Source organism: Chrysemys picta, chromosome 1 (assembly GCF_011386835.1).
Source record: "Chrysemys picta bellii isolate R12L10 chromosome 1, ASM1138683v2, whole genome shotgun sequence".
Lineage (NCBI taxonomy): Eukaryota > Metazoa > Chordata > Testudines > Emydidae > Chrysemys > Chrysemys picta.
In genome coordinates this window covers 321,735,640-321,757,534 of record NC_088791.1, presented here as the reverse complement: position 1 = coordinate 321,757,534, position 21,895 = coordinate 321,735,640, and the positions used below count along the sequence as shown (strand labels likewise).

The window sequence follows — 21,895 nt, the reverse complement described above, 5'->3', positions numbered from 1 at the left end:
TGACTGCACTGCTGTGTGTATGTGTGTGGGTGGGGGGAGACCAGGAGCCACCCTCCTGCTCCGGATGGGAGATGTACAGAGTTTAAAACATATATTTGTATAATACAGAAGTGAAAAAGCAGAAATCCCTACAGCATCAGTGACAGGCTCTCAGGAAGCAGTGCCCACTTCTACAGAAGGGACTTTCAGCGATCTAGCTTAGTTACTTATATTCATCGCTAGAGTGACTGAGCACCTCACAATCATTAATATATTCATCTTCACAGCACCGCTCTGAGGTAGAGAAGTGCTATTATCCTAATTTTATAGATGGGGAACTGAAGCTCAGAGAGGCTAAGTGACTTCTCAAGGTCTGTAGCAGAGCTAGGAATTAAACCCGGGTCTCCTGAGTCTTCAGGCTAATGTCCTAACTGCTGGACCATCCTTCCAGTATTATGGATCACCACTAGTGCAACATATTTCTCCAGTCCAACTCACATAGTTGTCTGAGGTCTCAAAATGTTGCTTTTAATTAAATTTCAACAGTACTAAATTTTTCTGCAGATAAACAAAGTCCCAGGGTTAGCTGGAAATTTTGTGATTTCTTAACTACAGATATTTGAAATTCTACCCAGAAGTAGAATTTGGCACTTTGGCAATATTGGGTTATGGAGAGAAGGAAAGGAAAGATAAATTAACACAGTTGGAAACAATCACACTCACAATCACACTCATATCTTGACTTTAGTAAGGCTTTTGATATTACCTCGCATAACATTCTCAAACAAACTAGGAAAATACAACCCAGCTACTATACAGAGGGTTCATAACTGATTGGAAAACTGTTCCCAGAGAGTAATCAGTGATTCACAATCAAGCTGGAAGCACATATCAAGTGGGGTCCTTCAGGGAACAGTTCTGGGTCCAGTTCTGTTCAATATCTTCATCAATTATTTAGATAATGACATAGAGAATACACTTATAAAAACTTATCACACAGAGAGCCACGCTGAAGAATCAAGGCCTTGGCAGGCCTAAGGATGGAAGAAGTAGCTAGGTCTTTTCACTCTATTGGAGCAGGTGGTGGCCTATATGAGAACAGGTTCCCATTGCTTTAGTGCTGTTACTACTTACTGGGTACGGGGTGAAATCACACAGGCTTTGAATGACCAGAAACTCTGAATGTCCACCTGGCAAGACAGACCCATCCTGCCATTATGCAGCCAGATTCCAAAGACCCTGCAGATGACTGAGGTGTCCAGAAGGACAGGGACAATCTTATTTATTGGAACCTATGGGGACCCCACCAGTTCTCACAGCTCTCTCTACACGCAGTCTCCCTCTACCCTATATAATGGTGTCTTCCTGCCGGAAAGATGGACTATTGCCTTCTTCTGTATCTTCTTTGGAGCAAGAACTGTGCTTCCCTCTGAAGAGGAATGCTAAGCAGGACCACTGCCTGCCTATAATCCTAAGGGATGGAGATAATCTACTCTCTCCACTGTACTGCAGCCAGGAGGGACATGGATCACCCCACCACCACCAACAGCCATTGTTGCTGGCCATCTGAGAGAGAACATACTAAATGCAGCCACTCCATCTGAGGAAATTAATTAAAATGGCTTTAACTATTTGTCCTGCTGACTGCCTAGGGTAGACTCATCCAGTCAGGAAAACAGGGCCAATATCATGCGGCAACAATGAAGACCAGCTAACCCAGTGCAAAATTTGAAAAAGCAGTCTGAAATTTTGTTTCTAGTGCCCAGAAATTTTCAAGTTTCTGAAAAATGGCTTCCCATTTGATAAAGGTTCCATAAAATTCAAACACAGATACATCTTAATAAAACAGTCTGATATCAAAGAGACTACAGCTGGACAAATCATCCACTTTAAGTAAATTACCTGATGAATTTAACCCTTTTTGTGTGTGTGTGTGTGTTTGAGAATTTTGTGTGAACAAATTCTGATTTCTGCAAATATCTTAGCTATTCACAAATATGACCCGAATGGGTGGAATTAACATGTGCCAGGCTATGGCTTGCTTGAAAACCCTTCATTTTAACTACCCATTCCTTGTCATGTGAGACTGGTCTGCTGTCACATGGCATCATTTTGGCTTCCTAATTGGTTGACCGAGACTTTAGAAAAGGAATAAAAATTAACAAATTGTGAATAACAAGCAGTGAATAATGAAAAGAGGACCATCTTGGATACACATGTGAATGTGGGCATTTGTATGAAGAACAGACATTCATATGAACAAAAGCTGCTCATGTGAATGTTCCTGAATAGCGTTTACTCATGTAAGGGTCTAAATGTACTGAATGAATGCTTCCCTGACAGCTAGCTGGGAGGGGGAGAGAATTTGGGTGTGTTTATAAAAATACAGTTTGCTCCTGCTCTACTGAGATATCCAGCAGATAGAGCAGTGTTTTGCTCAAAGTAATCAACTTTGGCTGGTGTTGGGTTACAAATCACTTTAGTACTGAATGCAGGGGTCGTGAAATGCAGTTACCAATGTTGTAATTATTATAGGAATACAGGGAAGCAGGACTGTGCTTAACCTGTCCAAAATGAGGGGCGCCACCCTTAGCTGAAAGGACCTTGTGTAGCCAGGGGCTTGAATGCCAGAGCCCCTGTAAAAATAATAGTGGGGACAGGTGTCTCAACCAGGAGGATTGCAAACCCACCCCAAGAGTTCCCCATAGAATATTAGGGTTGGAAGAGACCTCAGGCGGTCATCTAGTCCAATCCCCTGCTCAAAGCAGGACCAATACCCACACCCTGGTCTGGTTTAACCTGTTCCTCTCCACTGATCAAAGAAAGAGCTACCAAGGCTTCATTAGGAGCCTCTTTTGGTTATTTTAAATGCTCAATCAGAGCCAAAATCACTTGATATGGGGCAGTGTTTCTGCCCAGCCTGCAAAGAGCTGAAAATCATTAAGAGAGTGATGTTCAGTGGTCACAGCAGAAAGGCAGGTGGTAGCAGAAGGTGACTGACAGTCAGCTGGCGAATGAGTGGCTGGAGAGGTGCAGCGAGCGGCTAGCAGGGCGGCTGGTGGGGAGGCATAGGGAGTAAGGTGCCTCCTTATCTCCACCCAGGGTGGGAGGTGAACTCTGCAGATGCACCTCTGAACTCTGTGTCTGCACTGACCAAGGTCTCTCGCACCAACAGAAGTTGTTCCAATAAAAGGTACTAAGTTACCCACCGTGTCTCTCTAATTTCTTAAATAGTCATCATTAAAAAAACAGTTGAAGAACGAGTGAGGATTTTGTTTCTCTACCCACACACAGATAGGATGAAGAACAAAGCCATGACTTTTAGCTTCTATTATTATACACGCTTTAAAGTAGCCAAAGAATATTTGTTAGGGTGATTTTTGTGGCTGAAAAAAGCCGACTCACTTTCTGTCTGTATTTTTGGTGGTACTGTGACTATCCCAAAATTCAGCCTCAAATTACTATTGTTCTGAATTCCAGCTAAATTCTGACACCCAGCTTTAGGTAAATACATTTTTCAGTACCTGTTTGAAAGTGAATGGTAAGGAGGCAACACAGCTTAGTCCCTGTGTCTTTTCCTGATGGCAAGTCAGCATGGTTTGTTCTGTTCCCTTTTGGTCTCTCCTCACATCACCAACTATTTCTTCTCCCCTTCTCCTTATGGTTTATTAAGGACAGCTCCCCTATTGTGCGGTTCCCCTGTCTCATTCAGGCACTTCTTCCTCCCTTCTCACGGTTATTGCTGTACCACTCCCTTCCCCAATGTCAGATTGCTCCCTACTTGTGAGCCAGGCAGACTGAAAGGAAGCTGTGTGGGATGGGACTGAGACTATTTGAAATGGAAAGATGGCCTATGATAAAACCAATGATGTGGAAGTCAAGATCTGGGTTCCATATGGCCAACTGCCATAAACTTCCTGCATCACCATGGGCCACTCACTCTGTCTTTCTATGCCTTGATTCCCATGTATAAAAGGGGGTTAATAATACTTCCTTTCTCTTGCAAGCATTTGCGGACAGGAATTGTCTTTTACTATGGATTTGTTCTGTCTCAGTGTTAGCTGGAGCCTCTCAATGCCATTCTAATAGTAAATAGTGATATTAATGTTTTGTATTTATTCAAATTCCAGTGGGCATATAGGCCAGGTTCCATTGTAATGATACATAAAAAATGATCTACGTGACTGTCAGTGGCTGATCTCAATTATTAGGGATGAATTCGCAGCACTGTCTTGTAAAATCAGTTTCCTCTCCTCAAGTGACATCAACAGTAACAAAGATTAAAGCAGTTCCATATTTGTATTTAGTGGACGTGTATAAACAAATTACTTGAGCCAAATTTCATTTCCCAGCAGAAATTTTAATCAGGAGGTTCTTTTCCCCAAATATGTGATCTTAAGTAGTGTTATAATTTGTTATGATTATGTCATGACTCTTAAAACCAGAGATAGGCCTAAGCCAAACACCCCACAACTTTGAGGAATGGGGAAAGGAAATCTAGATCCAAATTTTGAAACTTGAGACCTTTCAAGAGAGCTTTTCTGTGAAAAGATCCTGTCATTCATTTCAGAAGATCAGTTTATTGGAGCTAGGTATTGACTTTAGGCACAACCTGGAGAAATGGGTGGTGCAGAAAAGCAACAGGAGTTGCCTCTGAGACATAATTCATTTGCTGCTTCCTTCTTGCTCTGCTGGCCTCTTCCAGTTTCAAACTGTGCCACCCTCCCATCAAACCAGTTCAACTTTTCTGGCCACCAGCTCTGGGGTGCAGCCAAGTCACTGCCCACCTTCTCCAGCAGCAGTGGGGCGTAAGTAAACATGCAGCACCCATTTAATTTTATATACATGAATCTGGGCAGCCTGTATAGATGGGTAAGGTGAGTTCTTACTTCCCCTCACTGGTTTACAGTCCATCTGGAAAGTGGGGATAGGCTTCTTCCATGGCCCATTGTGTTCGTTGATGGGCCATCAACTTAAACATTCCCTTCACAATGTGCTGGTTAGACTGGATGTAAATACCTTGTGGGTGTCACCAGGAGCAAACACAGTTGAAATACAGTTACATAGTCAATATTCAGAACTCCAGATACAAAAATGACACATGCATACAAATAGGATAATCACATTAATCAAAGTTGGGAGCAGCTGGGCTGAATTTCTGAGCCCTGATGCTCCCCATGGGGCAGAATCCCTGAGCCCATGGGCAGAGTTGGGAGACACAGGGGTGTTGCCCCTCCCCCCCCCCAAGGAACAGTGCAAGAGCAGGCAGTCCTGGGGCAGCTACACACACCTCTCTCCACCTCCTTCTCTCCCCGCCCCCTGGCCAGGTCAGAGGCAGGAAGCTGGAGCCGGAGCCGGGCAGTGCGGGGCAGCTGCTGATTTGGCTGTTGCCATGGAACAGGCAGAAGCGATGTTCCCTCATCTCTTGCTGCTGCTGGAGGGGGTTGAAGCTGCTCCTCAGCTCCCAGCCCTCTTTGCTCAATCTTCCTTCATAGGTCATTTTTTCGAGACCTTTAATCATTTTTATTGCTCTTCTCTGGAATTTCTTCTTCCTGAAATGCTTTTTCCTCAGAAAGAAAAAAGTTGAGAACCCTGTGCTAGAGGATTTCTCAGCCGGTGTAGGGCTGGCTGGAGTACAGGGGTATGCCAAGGTGGCAGAGGCATTCCTGACCAGTGGAGTGGCAACTTCAGAGCCACTATTCACTGGTGATCCTTGCAGCATCTAAATAGGAAGAATTGCTGCATGTCATTTAATTCAGTACGGATTAAATTAATGTAATTGTAATGGCTCAAACATTGAATCTATCTCTCCTTGTAAGTATTCTCACACTTCTTATCAAACTGTCTGTACTGGGCTATCTTGATTATCAAAAGTTTTTTTTTCTCTTACTTAATTGGCCTCTCAGAGTTGGTAAGACAACTGCCACCTGTTCATGCTCTCTGTATGTGTGTATATATATCTCCTCAATATATGTTCCATTCTATATGCATCCGAAGAAGTGGGCTGTAGTCCACGAAAGCTTATGCTCTAATAAATTTGTTAGTCTCTAAGGTGCCACAAGTACTCCTGTTCTTTTTGCGGATACGGACTAACATGGCTGCTACTCTGAAACCTATGAATAAAATATGACCATGTAGATCACTGTAGCTACCACTGTTATACAATTGCAATAAATCTTGTACAAAGTATGCCATGTAAGGTGTCAATGGAAAAGTTATTTGCAGTATACTGCAAATACGGTGAGCGTTCCCTCAAATGCTGAATGGCTGTTCATTTTCACTAGGGCTGGTCAAAAACTTCCATCTAAACTATTTTTCAATGGAAAACTGGCCTTTCAATTACATAAAATCTTTCATGGAAAGTGATTTGTCACAGTAAATGGCTTTTGGCTACACGTTCAGAGTTTTTTGACCAAAAAAAAAAAAGAGAGAGAGAGAGAGAGAAGAAATTTGCACTGGGAAAAAGCTCCTATTTTCCAATCAACTCTGATTTCAACCCTTTGTTGTTTATTATTTGCTAGGAGGAACAGCTATTCTTTGTATAAATACTCAGACCCCATGCAAAGAAAAGTATGCATTTAAACAAGAATATTAACTATTTATTCATCTACTATTCATTACTCTCCCATTTTAGAAATTAGTTTTGAGGGCAACTATAGCATAGAAAAATCATCTGCACCCCAGTATTGTAGAAATAGGCTCTGGGCCACTAGGTTTGCCTGAATTTACTATTTTCATGGCTTTTCTGTGGGATCTTCTTCTCCTATTGCTTTATGTCTGTCCATTGCTTAGATCCATCACTGTTCTGCTCTCCAACTGTATCAAGTTTAAGCTACCTGTTCTCCCTTTCATGGCTCTGGACATCTCTGTTTCACCTTAACTGGTAAATGAATGGATGAATGTGTAATATGTAGGTGGCTATAAAGCATCAGGCTCTCCAGCTATTTTGCCATTTTGTTTTCTATTTTTAAAATGTGGATTCTCTTAGGCAGGGACGGGTTTTTGTCGCCCCACACAGCCCCCCCTCACCCCTCCAAAAGTGAGCGAGCGGGAGTGAGGGACCCTCCGCCGAATTGCCACCGAATAGCTGGACGTGCCGCCCCCATCTGGAGTGGCCGCCCCAAGCACCTGCTTGCTAAGCTGCTGCCTGGAGCCGGCCCTGCTCTTAGGAATTAATTCTGGGCCATAAATGTTCCAGAATGTAGAAGGAGTAATGCAGCTCCACTGTATGACAAAAAGGATGACATGAAGCGTCAGAGAAGCAGTGCTCAGCAGTTGGCCATAGAGAGAAATTTGGGGCTGGGAAGGGGAGAGGTGTGAGTATGACTAATGGATTGAAGAGAGAGGGGATATTTTGGCTCCACAGAAATTTTCCAGTGGGCCATGGATGGTAGAGAGCGGTGTGGCTGCTCCATTTTCTGCTTTTGAGTTGAGGGAAGATTTTTATCCCCTAAGACTCCATGTAATTTCCTTGGGCACAGCCCATTTACTCAGCCTGTGCTTGGGAGCAGAGTGTAGCTCTTGAGCAGTGGCAATGATCACAAGACACAGGAAGTGGTAGGACAAATATAAAATAATTTATGGGTAATCGGAAGTCCAGCCCATAATAAATCAATAAATTACATAATGACAGTACTGTAACATTCTAAAGTTATTCAGACAGAACTCCCAGAGGATCAAGCCAGAGAACAGTACAATTTTTTTGATTTTTTAAGATCTATTAATAGCTTAATACTGCATATAAAACAGTTGTAACACGCAAGAAGGAAATCAATGGAATTAATCAGCAATTAAACCAGCTATTGCTTTTCATGACACGGACAACTCTCTTGACGTTAGGATCAAACTGGAACTGTCTTGTTCCTATGAAGAAATAGATGTATCCTAGAAATAAAAATAAATTGAATCGTTATATTTCATAGGTGAAATGTTTTCCAACAAATATTTCTATAAAGCAAAATATAACATTGACAGTATCTACATATTCATTTGTGTTAATTTCTGATCTTACTACAGTAGTGAAAATATGACTAATGATTGTCTTTTAAAAGATTTCTTCAACCTAGAGAAACACAAATATTCTAGCATAGTAAACTGTTTTTAAAAATTTGTTTTACTTACTACCATCCTGGAAAGCAGCATCAATATTTTTGCTAATTCCTCGGAACTCATTGATTATGTTCTTTGGATAACCCTGATCCATGGACTGCCTGTTTTCATCATATCTGCATAGAAGAAATATATTTATAATGTATGGTATATAAATGACATTTAAAAAGTTGAAAACAAACCCTGACACATAAATGAGACTATTCTTGGTAGAAAATCCATTAAGAATGAGCTAAACAAACTGAACCCTTAAAATCCTTGCTATTCTGTTTTCAGATTTGCATACAAAACTTCCATTGAGCTTTCACCTCAGGAGTGCATGTGTGCATATGTATAGGAGTTCTGGCTGAATGGGTAGGGACAGGCAGGAACTGCATGTCTGGTAAAGATAAGCGAGAGACTGAGCTTGTGAATTTACTTGACAATTTTGCAAGGCTGCCCCAAATGAATAAAACTCTTCTTGCCTATATACATCTTTGGCCACCCCATCCTAGCCAATCAGTGCTTCTTGGGAAAGTGAAGCACCAGCACTGGGAAGCAGAAGGCCTGTATATGTAATTCTGAAATCATATTTGTCTTAGTGTCAACTGCCTAGCAGATATATTATTTATTAAGTAAAAGTCATGTGTATCTTTGAGGGGTTTACTGTTATATTATGCAGGGGCGGCACCAGCTCCCAGTGGAGGAGCTGAGGTGGGCCAGACAGAACATTGCCACAAGGCCCTGCCCCCTCCGTGGCACTTCCCCGGGGCCAGGTCAGAGGCCTGAAGCCAGAGCTGGGCAGTACAGGGTGCTGGCTGCTCGCACCTGGTAAGAGCTGCCAAGGCAGGGGGACCCAGCTCGGGGGCCAGCAGAGCCCTCGGGGAGCAGCAACTGTGGGGGGCTGGGAACAGAAGCCCAGGCCAGAGCGGTTCAGCCTGGGCTACTGTGGGTAGTCCTGGATCCTGCACCTGCCCTGTGCAATGTGCCCCAGCAGGCAGGGATGGGCTGGGGACTGCTCTCAGGCACCCCAGTACCCCTCCAGGGCTTACTTCACCGCTGCTGCTGGAGCTGGGCACCCAGCCAGCAACTGCCACTCTCTGCACTGTGCCTTCAGAGCTGGATGGCTGGAGAGCAGCAGCAGCTACAGGGTGGCTGCCGGAGGGCAAAGGCAAATTTTGGAGTGGCTATAGCCCCTGCAACACATCTCCGTCCAATGCCCCTGATATTGTGATTCCAAGAACTCCATTCTACTGAATTCTAAACTGTTTTCAGATGAGAAGCCGAAGAGCCATTGCAATGTGATGCAGGTGTTAGTTCAGTGGAGTAGTTTATTGCAAAAGATTGCTGAGCTACTATGAAATATAAAGAAACGTAACCACAAACTACTGCATAATCACACATCATAAACCCATCTGACTGTTCACACTGAAGGAACAAAAATCCAGTATATTAATACTTCTTTTAGCTTGAAGTTTGAGAGACACAGGGGTACAATTTCAGAACATTACATCCTTTGGGTAATTCTTAAAGAATTTACTAGATAATAGTGTTTCTACAGGTTTTGTGTCTCTTGCTCTAGAATATAATTAATCCCTACCACAGATTTCTACAGGATGGTTTGAAAAAACCTATAGAAAGTTTAGTATTTTCTGGCAGACTCCCTAGATTTTAAAACTAACTTCCATCAAACCCTATTCAGTTTTGTGGAATCCAATTGGTTTAATCTCTATTACATTTTATTTTATGTTTCCATATTAATCCTCCAAGCCTAAAGAGAGAATATACCTTAAGTCTGTTGAATATGAAATCTTACCTCCAGTACTTGCCACCTACAAAGAAGTATGTTTTCCCTGAATTCTCATCATTGAAAGCTGCATTAATTCTCTTAACATTTTTTGGGAAGCCCAAGTCATAGATGCTTTTTGGGTGGTTATACACTAAGTCATACCCACTGAGGACCCAATATTTGTTCTCTGCAAAGAAAAAATAGAATTAAATGTTTCACCAGCGGCTTCTGCTCATACTAAACAACATCAGATCATTGCTTCTGGCTTAGTACTTTCATTAAAATGATGATAACAAAGCAACTTAATTTTCAAGAGACAGGTATAGCTGAGTAGTGATTCTGAGATTTCGTCCTCCCCTTTACTTTCAGTAAATTAAGGAATGGCGCTGATCTTTGTATTTTAAACATAGCATAAATCCTAGGGGAGATGTCCTTCAGGTTCAGGAATTAGACCTTGGAGCAATGAGTCCAAGAAGAACCCTTCCCATACACTTATACACGTTATACATTTTGGGAGAAGACTCCTTGAATTTTACAAATTGTTAAGTAATCCACCAAGAGCAGTTTATTGGGATGCAGAAGATTAACAATACTTTGGATGTCTTCGGATACTTTGGTAATGGAGGTGTATACATGTCTAAATAGATGTATATACAGAAACTTAACTATTAATAAGTGCATAAGTGATTAAGTGATCTTATGTATCTTTTCTCTCTCTCCCTCTCCCCACTTAAGTGTATCATTATGAAAGCTGGTTGAACTATTTCAAACAGACAGCTATTCTCATCAACAAATGGCCTTTTTACTAAAATAAAACTTTTCACAAACAAGTGTCAGCATTATCAACATTTTGGGTTGGGAATGGGGATTGTGGAAAATTTTGTATCCCTTTTGATATTCTTATCAAAATTTGTAACAAAAATATTATTGAAATGCTTCTTAAAATGTTTGCTTACCGAAAGTGGTCTCTTTTGAACACTTCCAAAGAAAAACAGTTTGACATTTTTCACATAAATAGGTTTTCATTTTTTAACCACCTGTAGTATTACCCTCACCTGTACATCCTGTCTTCGCCTGGATTCTAAGAGCTCTGGAGGTCTTTTGTTCCCTATGTTCTGTAAGGTGCCTAGCAGACCTTTGGATGTGGCATCAATAATTAACCAATACCCTGCTGAATGCTTTTCAAAACAGCTGCTAGTTCTTTGACTTAATACTGAAATTAGCCTGGAGATAACGAGGTTAGTTCAATCAGGGAGGCTGAGGCTGAAGCCAGCAGTGACTCCAGGCACCAGCGCTCCAAGTGCGTGCCTGGGGCGGCAAGCCGCGGGGGGGGCGCCCTGCTGGTCCCTGCAAGGGCGGCAGTCAGGCAGACTTCGGCGGCACACCTGCGGGAGGTCCGCCAGTCCTGTGGATTTGGCAGCAATTCGGCAGCAGGTACGCCAAAGCCGCCTTCCTGCCATGCTTGGGGCGGCAAAAAAGCTAGAGCCGCCCCTGGCTGAAGCTCAGCAGTTTCTCCTTAAAATCTGCTATTGTGTGGCCAGGAAGGTTGAGCTGTAGGAGAACACTTCCACCTTCCTGGCCACACCATAGCAGATTTTAAGGTAGTCATCCTACAGCAAAAAAACGTCAGGACCAGACTTCAAAGAGAAACTACTGAGCTTCAGTTCATTTGCAAATCAACTGAGGATTAAACAAAGACTGTGAATGGCTAGCCAACTACAAAAGCAGTTTCTTCTCCCTTGGTGTTCACACCTCAGCTGCTAGAAGAGGGCCTCACCCTTCCTGATTGAACTAACCTCGTTATCTCCAGACTGATTCTTGCCTGAATATTTATACCTGCCTCTGGAAATTTCCATTACACGCGTCTGACGAAGTGGGTATTCACCCATGAAAACTTATGCTCCAATACAACTGTTAGTCTATAAGGTGCCACAGGACTCTTTGTTGCTTTTTACAGATCCAGACTAACACGGCTACCCCTCTGATACTGAGAATTAGTGTATTAATTCAAGGCTGCTAGTGATCTAGTCCACAGCACATTTTGAATTTAGCCAAAGTGCTTCTTAATCGACACATGCTATTTCCTATGATAAAACTAGATTTGAAGGAAAAGTGAAGCCATTTTCATAGCTTGCTTTTCAGAACATTTACATTAAATAGATAAGCAACCTTTAATTTCATTATTCACACATTTTGGGGGCTTTTGTAATTTGAACATTTGAGTTGTTTCGTGCAGTGTCATCTAAGGAGAATTGCACAGTCTGTGGAGCAAAGTATTCCCAGTAAATTCATATATCAGAAGAACTAACATTGTCAGATTCCGTTACCTTTAAAAAGAAAAACTTGATCCCTTTCAACATTTTCATAAGCAGCTTGAATTCCAGATGGCAGATTTGGCCAGAATAAAGAAATGAAATTGAGTTCGACCTCTGTCATCTGAGGATGCTTGCGCCAGAAATACCTGGTTTAAATAAATTTGGCAAATTATAAACTGTTCCGAAACTGCCATAAAGGTAATACGAAGGTGAAATGTGTCTGATTCTGTCTCTCTTTAGTGTTTGATCTACAGTGAGGAAAAGAGTGTGCTATGAGTGTTACCTACTAGAGCTAATCCTTTAGTAGTTTTGGTGCCGGAGGTCACAGGTTCTATCCCTGCTAATGACGTACACTGTGGCGGGGTCACGACAAAGTAGTGCCCAGTGTGTCACATAAACATACCATTGCAAAACATGAGTTTGCAGCTGCCCTCTTTTTAATTGAATCTAGACTGATAACAAACCTATCATTCCACTGATTACAGTGGCAAAGTACTTGGAATAGAATCTGAGGGGGGAGTCCTGAATCACTTTCACCAGCCTTAGCCGGTAGACCGCTGACATTTAAGCTCCTCTCTTATGATCAGAGCTGTGTATAGCAGAATCTGGGTTATAGTTCCCATTGAAAACAATTAGAATTCCTTAGAAACTACAGTACAATGGTTGGTACCCTTTAGCCATCTCACCATTTGATGCAGCCACTTTGGAAACAGCTAAAGCATTTTGTCATGCCTGAGAGAAATGTTAGGTAAAGCTAGGCAACCATCATCAGAGAATTTGGGCCACCTTTTGTATGTGATTTTTATTGTTAGCGCTACATTTCTAAGTGAGAGTTTCCCCTGAGATCTCCTGGGAATTAAATGATCTGAAATATTGTTTCCTTTTGAGTACTGTAGTTCAAAGAAATAACTCAGAAGTTCTTTGTTGTTACCTGCCCTTAAAGAACAGCAGTTCTCCACGCATGGTAGCGACAGCATCAAAAGTCAATCTGGGGTCACAAGTTACTGGTGTTGTGGGTCCAGTTGGTTGAACGGGGTTATCTGAATGTCCTACATGAAGATTAAAGAAAAATTGGCATTATATAATATGGAGAAATACAGCTGAAAACCAATGTTATGAAGGACTTGTTGCGCACACAAAATCTTCTCATGAAAAATTCGGGGGAGGTGGTCATTAATCAGGGTACTGCCAGGTAACGTCTGGTTTGTAGAGCTCCTAAACTCAGCACAGGTGAGGCTTAGCTTCTACAAAACTACTGAAGTGTGCAAAAATGGGCATGCAGAGGAGCTGAACTTCAGTGAAACCACCTTCAGGGCCATTTCCCACCTCTAGTTAACAGGAGCTCAGCAAAACTGGAATTGCTCTGTGCAGCAACACTAGAATGTTTCTAGAATTAGAAGAATGTTTCTTAAAATATACATTTTTTATTGATTAAGCAGCATTCTGCATAAAAGTGAAATTAACCCAGCATATGACTAAATGTTTATTTTTCTTACCATAGACCTTTTGAATGCCGTTAATGTCATCCTGAGGAAGGCGAAATTCGTTAGGCTCAGTGTAGGAATAGGTGGGGTACATCAGAGCACCAGGATCAGTAGAATGAGACAGACCCAGTGCATGGCCAAGTTCATGGGCTGCGACAAGGAACAAGTTGTATCCTGAGGAATTAAAAAAAAATGTATATTTAAAATAGGTGAACTGTGTTTGACTCTATAGTACAGCTGACTAAATAGGAAATACCTATACATGCCGGCCCAAAGCATATTAGAGACACTTGAGATTCTTTCAGTAATTCTGCAAACATTATAATATAAAGAAATGTAGAAGGAGAACATGCCTAATGCCACACAAAATGGCCAGCGAGAGAGGAGGAGGCAGAATCTTCCCAGAGAAATTTTAGCCCTGTGATTAGGGCATTCACTCAGGAGGTGAAAGATGCAGTTTCAATTCCCTCCTCTGCCTGATGAGAAGGGATTTGAACATGGGCTTCCCACCTCTGAACCACTGGACTGTAGAGTCACACTCCCGCTCCCTCTTGCCCAATTAATATTTAATTATTTATACACAATGGATCAGCTTCAATAGGGGAGATTGAAAGAGAGTCACATCAGAATATCCTATAGCCCAGTCTTTTGTGGGTCCGAGCCTAAGTTACAACTTCACATGAGCAAAGATTGCACAATCTGATCCTGTATAAACAGGGGTAGTAATGAATCTCCTACCATTTGAGCCTTTTGTCCAATATTCCGCCTCATCAAAGTGAACATCTCCACCAATACCATTGCCAGGCTGAAAGGCATGAGCCAGGAATCCATCAGGTCCATCAAAGGGAGAATTGTCACGATGATCTAAAAAAAAAAAAAGGATAATTAACTTAATTCTTATTGCCAAGCACTTCTACAACTGATGAAGGCTAATGTTTGTATTAGTATAATGTTCTTACCTCCAATTTCAAAAGACATCATTATATCTGCATTGCCATCGTAGATCCTTTTGAATGTTAGTGGTGACACATCGCTCCAAACTTTAAACGCCTTTTGGATTGCTTTGTCCACATCTGCTGGATGCATATCTGGTGTGTAGTTCACAATCCTTTAAAATAACCCAAAAGTAATGACAGGTTTCAGAGTAGCAGCCATGTTAGTCTGTATCCACAAAAAGAATAGTAGTACTTGTGGCACCTTAGAGACTAACAAATTTATTTGAGCATAAGCTTTCATAGGCTAAAGCTTATGCTCAAATACATTTGTTAGTCTCTAAGGTACCACAAGTACTCCTGGTCTCCATAAAGTAATGTACACGTTTTGGTATCTACACTTGTAGTTCAGGTAGAATATATTGTTTTAGGCCAAAATATTTCAAATTTGAAGCCTAAAGTTAGACACCTTAAAGCCAGATTTTGGCAGCATATTAAGTGACTTGATTTTCAAATTCTGAGCATTTACAACTCCCACAGACTTTAACGATGGTTTCATCCTCCCTTTAAAAACAGAACACTTATCTAGGTGCCTAAATATGGAATTAAGTGCCTAACTTTCGGTAAATCATATGAAAATTTTGGCCTTAACTCTTTTGCTCAATAAATTCTGTAGACAAATGTTACCTGTATGTCAGATCCTTTCTTTCCCATTTTGGATTTCCATCAAGGAGGACATACTGAGCAATATCAGGTACACCACACCTGGGCTTCTTCATCACCTCCAGAGTATCAACATCTGGTTTCCCAGTCACTTTCAGCCCAAAAAATGCCTGCATTTCTTTGAGTTTTTCAGTTAGAGGCTCAATGTTTTTACTCTTAAAGCGAGACTGCTTGTCTGTCTCAAGCTTGTAGAAATTTCGTAGATAATTCTGACAAAAACAAGAACAGTGCTTTGGGTCACTTGTATTCATTAAGTCATGCAGAACAGTTTAAACATTTACAAAATTACACCCATGTGCCTGGGGTCCATGTTTTCGAGGAGTCAAGACAGGTCACTTTCTGCAGGGATTTATTTAAACAGTAAGAGATAATACAGTACAGTTTTCTTACTGACCTCTAGAATTCCTGTTTTACAATGAAAGCTTTTGCAACATGTATCTTTAAAAATCTAAAATTTACTCTTCAGTTATTTACTCTAAATTTGTATATTGCAACCTCTCCCCACAGCCCTTTCTCTCACGAGTAATCCAGTTGACTTCTCTGGGGCTGCTCAAATCAGTAAAGGCTAATAGCATCTGTCCCTCAGCCACTACTCAGTTACGATTTCCAATGAAACCAATGGAGGATGCTGGATGCTCAGCACTTTTGAAGCCATCTAATTATCAACCAAATATGGATTTAGGAGCCTAACATTAGTTAACCATTTAAAAAAAATAAAAAGTGTTATAACATCTTAACAAGGATTATATCATTTAGTTTTTGTTCTGCTGCTCCATTAAGGCTCTGATTCAGCAAGATACTTAAACATGTGCCTCATTTTAAGTACTCCCGTTGAAGACAATGAGACTATTTATGAGCTTAAAATTAGGCACAGAGTTAAGTACCTTGCTGAATTGGGGCCTACGTTTTTATAGAACAACACAATCTGGTTGCTAGATAACATAATTAATGCCATGTGTCTGTAGTATTTTATTACTTTATTATATCACTTCTGACAGTCATAATCATAATTCAGACAAAAGTAAGCTGGTGCCAAGAGGAAATATTTCCCTTAAAACTTCTGCAACTTGATACCTCTTGAACATCAGGACTGTTTCTAAAAAATAAGAAATACAACTGCAGTTTGAAAATTATAAAATAAAATTTTGCAAAATTGATAAGAAGCCAATTCTTCCTGCCATTTAATTTATAGTGTTTGAAATTCATAGCAAATATTTACCTCCACAAGCTGGATGTTTTTGTCTTCATCTTCTGTTTCTGGAGCCACAGGTAAAGCAGAGGAGGATGCTACATATAATAACAGCAGAAGCAGAAGGGTCTTCATTCTTATCGTCACTTCTGTGCCTTGTAACACTAACACTGCTTACTCTAAAGCTGCTACATACATATCTCTCAGAGAGCCCTGCTTATATAGCAGCTGTGGACATCAGCTGTAAACTGACTCATTGTGTATAACTTCCTCTGAATAGCAAGCACAATGATACATAACAATAATTTCATCATCAAGGGGTGACACAACTAACAGAACTCCCTCCCCCCATTTTCACAATTATATAATATTAATAAGAAAGAGGTTTTCAAATGAAAGGATATGGTGGATCCAAATTCCTTTCCTTCCTCTATTAGATTATGACCCATCCAAGTGGTCCCACTTTTTCAGAAAATTCAGAAAAACATTATGGTAGCCATAGTTATGAAAATAAACACATCAACCTCCATCTAGAAGATCACCTAAGTACAAGCTTAATCTTAAACTTGAAAGCAACCCGATTGACCTCAATAAAACACCGGCAACTATATTATACTCCCCAAAGTCTTTAGTTCTTTGGGACAGGGACAATCAAAATTTACCCAGCCAGGGCTTGATTCTGATCTCACTGCAGTGTAATATTCCAATCCTGCATTTAGAGCAGACCGATGTGCTTGTGTGGAGTCCCAGTGCACTCAATTCCTGCTCCAGTAAAGCACTTAAGCAGGTGCTAAACCTTAAGTAGTCGAATGGTCTCATTGACTTCAAGAGGAGTGCTTCAAGTTACGCAATTGTGTACATATTTGACTGTCCTCATTGCAGGATCGAGTCCTAAATTAGGAATAACTCTACTGATTAAACCGTTGTAACGCATTGTAAGTGAAAGCAAAATAAAGCATCCCCATCCCTTGGCCTTTGTCAGAACTAATCTTTTTTTAAATCAAAAGTGACAGCTATCTAATCAAACTAAATCTCTCTGTATCTTTTTTCATTCTAACCACTGTAGACTAATACATTTTCTGTGAGGTAAACTGTGAGAAACTGGCACAGGAAGTTTCAGAAAAAGGGAAGGAATAAATTAATGCCAACATTTACAATTATTAGCAAAATAACACATCATGACGGATCTCCTTTTCAGCCATGCATATCTTCAGTCTCAAGATTCATCATTCAAAGAAACACAATTTTTGATTATTCTTGTTTCATCATCATTTTCAGGAATGAACAAACAGTGGCACGTATATTGGACACAACTCCAATGACATTGCATTACGTTATGTGTTCAAAGTTGTCATGCTCTTATTCATCGACTTGGGGCTGAAAAGCCGTCTTTGTTTATCTAGTCTAGTCCTGTTTGTGAAAGAGACAATTTTCCATAAACACTTCTCCTTCTTGTGTTTTATACAGGCTATTGTTGTATTTTTAGTTTTGCTCAGCTACCCCCTAAGTAACTCACTGGTTTGCCTTCTTCCTTTCTTTTATCATTTTTGCCTTCTTCCTTTCTTTTATCATTTTGCCTTTATTTGGTTTTTGAAGGAAAATTAACACATTTAAAAACACACATACATGCAGCACAAAGGATAGACAAAGATTAATGAAAAATAATGCCAGTTATTAACTTACAGGGTATTAGCAAAACACAACGATGCATCGTAGATTGCATGGAAAGACCCACACACATGACAGTTTTGGCACAAGATGCCTGTGTAAACATCAGCTCAGGCCAGATTTTAAAATATTATGACCAAAAGGATAATGACCAATGCAAAGGGAGAGAAGGAGACATGTATATTTTCCACAAGGTGTGATTTTTTTCATACAATTTTCACAGCTCACTTAAATGTTTCCGGTAGCGCTATAGATTCTGAATATGTCACCCTCACTCACAATGAGCAGCATTTGACCATACAGGTAGTCTCACTGGGTCATTACTAGTGTAGTAAGGTACTGCTGAGGATGATTAAGAGTGGCAGAGTTGGACCCATAATGAATAGCTCATGTAACCAGAATAACTAGAGGGGATTTACATTTTTCATTTCCTAAGGATTCTCAAATATTACAATCAAGAACTTTCCACCAGTAACTCTTATTCCATATGCCACATTTATATCCTATTATATCTGCATACCTTTTCATATGAATGACTTTCACAGACTCTGCCATATGCAGGACATTACACCATGCCACAAAATGCTACACATACATATCCGAGGTTGTAGAAAATGTTATATAATTACAATGCAGTATTTGAGAAACAGGTTGTGATCATGAAAGACTGTGTTTTGATGCATACATACCCTGGACAGATTTGTGCTTGCTAATTATGGAACTTGTCTTCCAACTTGCTCTTGTTCAAGTCCCATTCTCAACTGGGCAGAAAGTAGGGCTGGCCCGAAAACAGGAATTCTATTTTGTGAAATGTTTTGAAGTTTTGAAATAGGTGGAATAAAACAGACCTTTCAAAATTAAAAACACAACAAAAGAAAAGGAGGGGGGGACCTACCCAAGAACAGCCAATGGACTGATATTTAAGGCACTCCCTAGAGATGTGGGAGACACAGGTTCAAGTCTATGCACTACCCAGTTCAAAGTAGGGTCTTGAACCCACATCAGAGGTGAATGCCCCAACCTCTGGACTATTGCCTCTTCTGGAGTGGGGCGTTCTCTCTCTCACTGAAACTGATACATTTCCACACAAAGTTTGGCTTCAACGAATCAGCATTTTCCACTGATCAAAAAATTTCATCAAAACATTTCTGACCATCCCTAGCAGAGTTTCACTTAGTCTGTCCCCAGGCAGTTCAGAGTCCCCTCTCCATATTTAACGTTGACCCTACTCTAGACATACATTTCTTCACTTATAAAGTGGCACCTCTGTTATGCATATCTAGGGCACAGCTCTTTAACTGGACCCATTCTTGCTGCATTAGCTTCTTATTCCTGATACTTTAGGACCCCAGCTACATTGGAATTCAAAATTGTGTTTAAATCTGCAGGCTACTTTCCTTTGTTCCTTATTTGTAACTGATAAAATCTTTAAATGTTCTAGTGATTTTCATCCCCGAAGGGCTGGACCCAGGGCCTCTTCGTCTCAGGGGATCCTCCCCTCCCCGCCCTCACCCCGACAAAACAAGTCAGGAGAAATTCCTAAAGCGCAGCCACATTGGGGTTTCCTCCTACTGCAGGTTTTCCTTCATGAGGGGGCAATTTGGCCAGTAGTTTTTCCATTTATACCATTTTTAGTACTATGAAAATTAAGAACACTAATTTGCAATTCAAAGAGCTGGTTTTAACAATTTCAGCATTTGCTGTAGCAAGAGTTATATTCAGTTTTACCTTTCCACCAGTAGGTGGCACTAGCAAGTTCTGTATTTGTTCTAAGAGGACAATTTATACATTTTTGTGCAAACATCTTGCACTGCCATTTGTACCCTACAGTGGTCTGCTTTTAATCTCCTCTGAAGCAATAAAAATTAACATCTTCATGTAAAATAATGTTATGCTGAAACAAGCTCTTTTGCTAATGAGTCACTTTTTTATGCACAAAGTTGAACACAGAAGCCATACACTGCTATTGTCTATCAGTGTTGAATCAGTTATTATCATGCTTTCTTAAATCACTAGAAAATTCACATTGGGGTCCTGCACATTTTGATACTAACTTGAGAAAAAGGAGGCCTCCCCATGAAATGTGTCTATTTAAGAGTTGATACAAGCTCCTGGTGTGTGTTATTGTAAATGAGATGATAGCTAATGTTGGACAATTTCTTTAACCCCAAATAGTATACATTCTGCTTTAGGAGAATTATCAGTCAATCAGATAAAACAAACAAAATGCCCAGTTTTGCCAAAAAAGTCATGACTTCTGTGATGTCGGCTCAGGCCAGCCGCAAAGATAGGTGCCTCATATTCCCTCAATTCAGAGAAGTGAGGAGAGGGCAGGGGAGGAGGGAAATAGGAGCATAATGGGTCAGAGAGAAGGACAGAGAGGAGGGAAGGGAGAAAAATGAGAGGAAGAAGGACTGCGGCAGAAGGGTCTATATTCACTCCCAGTGTCTCATTTTCAGCTGAGGGAAATATGGTTACTCTATGGCACATAGAGCAAAGTACAACTTGTTACATGCTGAATCAGTATAGTCTGTTGTATTAAAACAGTAACACTCCGACAGGTGATAGATGGGGCCATCTCCTGAGTTACACCGCAATGACTTGCACAGTCTCAGACGTAACGTCATCAACTGAAATCAGTTGGACTCTATTTTAAGGATAGGCAGAGGAGTGCCACCTTTAGAAATCAACAAGCTGTTTCCTGAATACACAAACTATATGGGGCTGATTAATCATTCTTGCAGACACTCCTCTCTGTGTTAACCTGGTCTGCTGAATCCCAGGCTGGAATTTACTCAAGGGAAGACAGGTGGGGATCCCCTGGTGGAGTTTCCATCAGAGTCACGCACTTTGTTTGCCACTACGCTTCGCAGATATCCCCAGATTTGTATACATTCCAGGGAATCGACAGGAAATATGAGCCACATTCTCTATCTATTACTCCCTCTGGAATACCCACTGCATCGAAAAGAAGATCACTGCCATCTCTCTGAGATCTGGGTAACCTTCTGTGAGCCTGCGTCTACACTTACTGACGTGATATCTCCTCTCCTTATATCGCTAACCCAAAATCATCCCCAAACAACCACAGTAGGGGCCACTTCACTCCTCCCATCCCTCCTCCACTCCATTCAACTCTAATGTCCTGACAGCTTCTCTAGTAAACATATTTGCACCTTTCCCTATCACATCCCCAAAGCCCTTCCTGACCTGGTCTGCAAAGCTGAACTTTTATGTATTGTTTAGGAAAATGTAAAACATTGTAAAATGTTGACATTTAACTTGTTGTCGTTAGGCTCCAGAGTTAATCTCTATTGAGCCAAATGACAGCAATATCTTATCTTTTAGCGCTATTGCTTCTGTCCATAATTATATTCAGACAGGGTTATTATATTATATTATATTCTGCACTGGGTTCCATCTGGAAGGTCTTCTTCAGCCAGCAGCATGGCCAGAAAAGGAATTTTAATTAAAACTTAAATCCTATAGACAGTGAAGCGGCCACCAAAGCATTCATGAATGGCATATTGGCCAATACTGGCTCAACCAGATACATTCCTTCTATAGGGGAGAATATACAGTGTGAATCCCTGGCCCAACTCGTGTCAGTGACAAAACATCCGTTAACTTCAGTGGGGCTAGGATTTCATCCTTAATGGTGAGTACTTTTGAAAATCAAAATGGTTATTCAATTCATGTTCTAGTTTTTATTTTTCTTGTTTCTATGA

At 40.9% G+C, this 21,895-nt stretch overlaps 1 protein-coding gene across 1 annotated transcript; it reads right to left on the bottom strand.

Annotated features, from left to right (window-relative positions):
- Positions 1-7,534: 7,534 nt before the first annotated feature.
- On the bottom strand, positions 7,535-16,749 carry LOC101949502 (matrix metalloproteinase-18-like). Its single transcript, XM_024099585.3, has 10 exons — positions 16,530-16,749; positions 15,275-15,519; positions 14,615-14,763; positions 14,394-14,519; positions 13,668-13,829; positions 13,103-13,220; positions 12,184-12,317; positions 9,884-10,043; positions 8,101-8,204; positions 7,535-7,863 (listed from the first exon to the last, which is right to left on the bottom strand). The coding sequence occupies exons 1-10, from the start codon at positions 16,632-16,634 to the stop codon at positions 7,763-7,765; spliced, it is 1,404 nt and encodes a 467-aa protein (XP_023955353.2). The 5' UTR covers positions 16,635-16,749; the 3' UTR covers positions 7,535-7,762.
- Between the last annotated feature and the right edge of the window lie 5,146 nt (positions 16,750-21,895).

Coding starts and splice junctions, on each gene's coding strand:
- LOC101949502 (XM_024099585.3), bottom strand. CDS start 16,634: ATGAAGACCCTTCTGCTTCTGCTGTTATTATATGTAGCATCCTCCTCT. Junction 13,830..14,393: donor TTGGACAAAAGGCTCAAATG/GTAGGAGATTCA, acceptor TTAATTCCTCAG/GATACAACTTGTTCCTTGTC. Junction 7,864..8,100: donor TGCTGCTTTCCAGGATGGTA/GTAAGTAAAACA, acceptor TTTTATTTCTAG/GATACATCTATTTCTTCATA.